Here is a 6,781-nt window from a genome sequence, read left to right as displayed (position 1 = left end):
ACTATCATACTGCAATTTCACATATCCTTGTCTTTTAAAATAGTCCCACTACTCTCTCTGTGTTACCAAACATAGCAACTCTGATTCTATAACGTGAGCTGGTAAAAAAAATAAAATAAAATAAATAAGGGAGATCAAACCAGCATTGAATAATGGAATGAAAGAAATCTTTTAATGCTGTGGAAGTCATAGCCTCATAGGACCATATCAGCTCTTCTCAAATGAAAAAATTATTTTATAAGATAAAAAAGCAGACCACATCAACTTTAGCTCTAACAAACTATTGTGGCTCTCATTAGTCATCGGGTTATAGATCACGAGATGAGGCCCAAAATCTTTCCTTTCTTTTTTTTGGTCGGAAAAATATTTCTTTTTTAACTGATAAATACCGAACAAACTTCACTCTTCCATCCATAGGAGCGATAAACACATCATCATCAGACTTTATTTAGTATGATTAATATACAATGGGATCTCGGACCCCACACTACCGGTGGACATCTCAAAGGTGGCTTTGGACTTACTCGATGTGACAGGTAATGTTTACATTAGTGCACAGGATGCATTTGGGAAAGGCTTGCTTCATGGTGCAAAGGCCATGCAACGTGAAGTCATGAGGATTAAGGCATACATTGTTATTCAGATGAGATTAACATACCATGGCATACACACTCTACTGAGCATACTCGAGGCAGACATTCAATCACCTGGTTTTCCATAACCAAATTTGCTCTTACAGTGGTTCATGCGAAAATAAACTACACCTAAACTCATACATTGAGAGTATGGACACGTCAATGAATTAGAATGTGATATTGAGTTTAAAAGCATGGGATGGTATAATTGAAGGGATAGCTTAGTGAAGGGATAGCTTGAGATTGCACTTTCAACCACAAGATAAAGTATGGTAAATTCTCGAAGACATGCAAGCGGTTATCAAAACAAGATCCGAGCATGCATAAGATAAGCCAAACAGAGGCCCAGAGCAACGTATAACTCACGAAAAGTCCAACACAGTTTCGGCTAAAAATCTTATGTCTGCCGTCTAGCACCCATTAAATGCAAATTGAGAGCTTGCATACTAAAATTTATACTTGTACATAGAATACTAGAAAAGAAATTGCCATGTTTTCCTATCAACCAGCCATGTTTTCCTATCAACCAAGTGATGCAGTTTTGTTACAGTTATTTAAGAGATGAATGCATATCTAAGAGCATCACTAGGTGGGGATGAAAAGCAAATAAATAGGCATGAGATATAACAAAAATAGCTTACTTTTCTCAAACTTGAACAGGAACTGCATGGAAGCAAGAGTATAGAAGAAAATATGCAATGGGACATGATCCAGATAAAAATAATTGTCAGAAAATGCTCTTAGATGCTAGAGTAATTTTGTTGAAAAGATCAAATTAAAGGACATGGAAAATCTGAAGCCATCTTGGTAAAAATAGTACAAGCAGATTGTTTTTGTAGCTTCAAAAAGAGAACCTTATCTTAAGGTCACGTATGATGAGCTGAGTATATAAACCTGGTAAGTATGCTAAAATTCTTGCTGTTTGAAAGCCACATAAATATGTGATGCACCCGTGCAAGATCTTGCAATAGTGAACCAGCAAGTAGTCATCCCATATCTGCACTACATGGCATGATACTTGCATGTTCTTCCCTGGCACGTCTACTTTATGCCATCAGTATCAGCGAAGCTTCAGATTCCCGGGTTTAAGTAAAATCTCACAAGCCAACCACTGTTTCCATTGTAACGGAATGTATTTACTCTATATGCTCAGATGTTCAAGCTCCTTCCAGATGGATGAAAATCTGGTCAGTAACTTTTCTATTCGGATGCAATAGATTAGTAGAGTCATCTTCCTCGCTGCTTTCCCACAACACCCAACTGCCTTGAAAGACTAAAGATCGTTTCTTTGTCTCACTTCCAAGAATTCCAAGTAGAAAACTAAAGACACACAAACCGGAACCCATATCATCGAAGCCCAAGTAAGCCCTTTTGCACTTGCACGGTCATATCAGTTCTGCAGTTTACCTCTCCTGCAGTTCATTATAGTGGCGATTCTGGTTGCTTCACCATCATCCATGTTTATACAAAGAACAGAACTTTTAAGGAAGTCGATCTTGAGCCCAGCAGTGCTTTCAAAAGCAAGAAGGATTGCTTTGGTAGCAATAAAACTGTCTCTTCTACCAGCAAAGAAAAGAAGTTGAGCAGGCAAACTATATTGTACCATCACATAGCAGTAAACTGTATAAATATCCATTGAAACTGACTGATGAAAACAAATATTTGTTCTTAGATTTCAAACATTACTCATGACACAGCATCACAGCTTTATCAAGAAAAGCATGCTATTCAATAATTTAAGGAAAGATCTACCCATCAGTTGATATATGGCACAGTATAATGACCACATTCATGGAGCAAAAAATGAATGAAATTATTTCGAACAATGCAGTTCAGATTTCAAAAAAAATCCAGCCATATAAAAATAGCATGAAAGATTATTCTGATAATAGAACTCAATCTTGAGTGTAGCAGATCTCACCAAGCAATGATACTCCAACAAATTAAACTGAAATGGTAAATAAGACAGAACTAGTAAAACATGAGATCTCAAAGAAGCTGATACAGCAACAAGAAGAACCTAATTAAAGATGTTCAATGCCCCATGGTCAAAAAGCACAAAGCATAATCTTCCTTTAATTCCTCTGAGAAGTTCTCTTATGATCTTGTCCACACCAACCTACAATCAACTGGCTATCTGTCCAATGCTCTAGAAACAAATTACCTTTGCAGACGAGTATAATGTGAGGTGAAGAGTTTGTCAGCACTCAGCAGACAACAGTATCGGGTGATCAAGATGCATCCATTTATACAGTTGAAGCACTTGCTAACCCTATATCAATGCATGGAATATGTGCAATCTTGTCCCAATCCTCACCTCTCCCCCTTTCACATCGATGCTCCAAAACAGGACAAGATCTGATTCTGAGATCCTGGAGTGTTGTGAGGAGCCGTATCCCATTAGGCAAGCTTGTTAGATTGCGACAATTTATGATTTCTAGACGCCGAAGTGATGTGAGGCCACCCAGCCATTCAGGTAATGCAGACAATCTGGCACATCTGTAAATCTTTAGGTGACGGAGAGAAGTAAGAAGGCACTGCTGCGGCCCTTCTTCCCCTAAAGAGCTCAAATTTTGGTGATTGCCAATGGTCATGATCCGAAGTGAAGAGAAGTTCTGCACAATGCCTTCTGGCAAACAAGTTAGATCTTCACATCCATCAATTCTTAAATCCTCAAGGGCCGTGAGGTACTGCAGCCTGTTCCACCAGGATGGTGATGGCGCTCTACAATTATAAATGACCAGTTTCTTGAGCGATGAACCCAGCCTGATACTGTCACCAGCTAACAATAGCTCCATTTTGCATTTCTGTATTTCCAAACTCATGATTGAGGATGGAATGGACGGTTGTGCTGTCAAATTGGGACAGCCTATGGCTCTGAAATAAGTGAGGCGAGGGAATGTCTCTCTTCCAGGTATTGCTAGCAGAAATTCCTCCAAATTAGGCATGTGCATGAATTGAAGACTTTCTAGCGAGGGAAAAGTGCCTGTGTCACCATAGAACTCGGTGCTGATTTTCCTTAAAGCAGGAAAACTGATTAAAAGTAGAAATTTAAGTGATGGAAGTTTAGCAAATGGTGGCAGATGTGTGCATCTTTTAAAATAAGATAGTTTGATTTGGACCAGACTTGTATAAGATGACAATGGTGCTATTGCTGTCATCCATACTGGAAAATTGATGCCCCCATACTCCTTAATCTCCAGCTGCTCCAGATTAGTGTGTGGCTTGAGGCCTTCTAGAACATTCTGCACATTTTCGCTTGGCCTTGTATCTGCCTCTCTTTTCCAGTTCAGTTGCAACATTCGCAGCCCCCTCTTTGCCTGCAATTCAGCTTCCGCAGCTTCTACAGGATTCTTCAAATTTTGTAGATTATTGACTTCGAGATAACCTCTTATTAGGTTCAGGCCTTTTAGTTCAGCAAAGGTACTCCCACAATCCTCACCCACAGTGAACATTGTTAATGTCTGGAGGTTATGTAATTGCCCCATTCCCGAGGGCATTCGGGCTAACAATTCGCATCCATATATATCCAGATGCCTAAGGTTGCTCAAGTTTTTTATTCCTTTAGGTAACTGATGCAGTTCTCTGCAGCCTCGAAGGTTCAGTGTTTGCAGGTTAAGTAGGCGAGTGATAGATTTTGGGAAAGATTCAACCTCGGTCCTTGACAGGTCAAGAAACCTCAGATGTTCCAGCTTGCCAATTGCATTAGGAAGCTTTATAATTCTGCACCCGCTCAAATCGAGAACCCGCAAATGTGTTAGAGTAGATAGCATATTTTCAGGAACCTCTGCAGGGCTGCGACTATGGGAGAAATAGTCACCTGGCTGCAGCACAAGGAATGACCTTAGCCTTTTTGCTTCAGAAGAGAACTTTGAAATTGTTAATGACGTCTCATTACAAATTAATGATGAATAGTGGCATCTTTCAGGAATATTTTTCTGGCTTCCAACTTCCATGGTCAGGCATTCTTCTCCTGCAATTGATTGAGCAAGGTCATGGACTAGGTCATGCATCTTACATGTTATTACCCTACCATCTAAATACTCCGCGACTTCTTGGAAAAAGGAACTCCAGAGCAATATATTGCAATACTCATTACCGGCATCCTCCTCAAGCATCCCTTCATCAATCGATGAAATGAAACCTTCTGCTACCCACATCTCAATTAGCACATGTTTCCTAATTTCATAATCTTTTGGGAACAATGAACAATATGCAAAACACTGCTTCAACCGAGATGGCAAATGATCATAACTCAACCTTAGGGCGGGAACTATTTCCATTCTTTCCTGTGGCAATCTCCAGGTTTCACAATCTCTGATAGCTATCCACTCTGTTTCATCTCTTTTAGTGCTCATTAGGCTTCCTAGAGCCTTCACTGCTAAAGGCACTCCTCCACATTTCTTGACAATCTCCTTTCCAATGGCTTCTAAACTCTCCTTCACTCTCTCCATTCCAAAAGCCTTATGCCTGAACAGAGTCCAACAGTCCTCATCTGTTAAACCTTTTAATTGGAAGGGATCTATGCTACCCATGATCACCGCAATTCTCTCGTTCCGTGTAGTTACAATGACCTTGCTTCCACGTGCGCCGCCCCTTAGCAAGCGCTTGAAATCTTCCCACTTCCCTTCGTTCTCGTTCCAAACATCATCGAGAACAAGCAAGAATTTCCTCGCTCGCAGCAGTGATCGGAGACGGAGCTGCATGGGTTCCAATTCAAATAGACGACAATCCTCTTGAGTGACGCATTCTATCATCGCCCTTGCTAGCCTCCTGATGTCAAAATCTTCAGAGACGCAGATCCAAATCCGGAGGTCAAAGTGCCCCTTAATCCTGTCGTCATCATAAACTAATTTGACAAGAGTGGTCTTTCCGAGACCTCCCATGCCAACAACAGCAACTACGTCGACTTCCTTGTCGCCACCAGTATCAACCAACAAATGGACCAATTTCTCCCTGTCCCCATCTCTTCCATAAACCTCAGACACATCTACCGCCGAACTCGTGAGCCGATTGCCGATTTCCACCCGCCTATCGGAGACGGGGCCCTCTCTCAAATGAAACTTGAGTCTCTCAGCTGCAATCTCGTCCAATCTCTTCCTAATCTTCTTGATTTTCTTAGCCATCCGAAAGCGAAATGCAAGAGAAAGGGAAGGTGAGAAGAGTTTGCGCACTTTTCCATCTCGCCGCCTTCGCCGGAGAGCTAAGGTGTGGAATTTGTCGACCACGTCGTCAGCATCGTAGGCGGCATCCTTGAGCTTGCACAGCCAGTTGCGGAGAGATTTCTCGCGGGGCGATCGCTCCTCGGCGTCGTCGAGGACGTCTTGGATGGTGGAGAGAGTGCTCTGGAGCTTTTTGATGTCTTTCTGGACGCTCTTTAGCGGGGAAAGCTCTTTCCACGCTCCGATGGCCAGCTTCCCAACTACTACTCTGAGAAGGGCGGACACGGCCTCGGCTTCTGCCATTAGAGAGGTAGAAATGGAGATTAATTGGATGACATTGGTGGAGTTTGAGAAGGCAGACTAGCCACTAGGCGTAGGATTTGCTCTTCCGTCTCTTCTTTCATGGTTGCTTGCGCGAGGATGAATGCGAAAACCGAGAACGAAGTAAACGCCAGAGAATCTGGCGGAGAGGAAAATCTGGCGGTTCCATCTAGATTAAACCTATCAAAGGAATTAGATTCGATAATCCGCGTGTAATTGGCTCACTTTCGGAAAGCATGTACTTTTTTTTTTTGTTTTTTTGATAACAAAAAAAGGTACATCTTATTGGAGTAAGTCGATCCACCTCCATAAATCAATCGATCTCCGATACACATCGATCGATGTCCGACTCTGACCCACCAAATGAACAGACAATTCTAGAAGCGACTACCGTCGGCTAAGCAGGCCGACACTGCTCTCGACCGATCAACCAAACATCTCTCACCAAATCAAAATCGATAGGCGATCGATATTCGGACTCTACAGACAATAAACTACTTCGATCGTCGGTATTTTAGAGTTATTAACCGACAACCGACTTTCGACACACAGTCGGGCAACTTATTCAAATATATCATAATCGTCATGGATAGTTACTCCACTGATACCGCAGCATAATCCATGAAAATTAATAACTCACTACGAGATTACCGTCCTGTGATT

At 41.7% G+C, this 6,781-nt stretch overlaps 1 protein-coding gene across 1 annotated transcript; it reads right to left on the bottom strand.

Annotated features, from left to right (window-relative positions):
- Positions 1-2,349: 2,349 nt before the first annotated feature.
- On the bottom strand, positions 2,350-6,333 carry LOC105060317 (putative disease resistance protein RGA3). Its single transcript, XM_029260485.2, has one exon. The coding sequence runs from the start codon at positions 6,098-6,100 to the stop codon at positions 2,882-2,884; it is 3,219 nt and encodes a 1,072-aa protein (XP_029116318.1). The 5' UTR covers positions 6,101-6,333; the 3' UTR covers positions 2,350-2,881.
- Between the last annotated feature and the right edge of the window lie 448 nt (positions 6,334-6,781).

This window comes from Elaeis guineensis, chromosome 1, assembly GCF_000442705.2.
Source record: "Elaeis guineensis isolate ETL-2024a chromosome 1, EG11, whole genome shotgun sequence".
NCBI lineage: Eukaryota > Viridiplantae > Streptophyta > Magnoliopsida > Arecales > Arecaceae > Elaeis > Elaeis guineensis.
The sequence above is the reverse complement of the archived record's forward strand: the minus strand, read 5'-3'. Positions and strand labels throughout refer to the sequence as shown.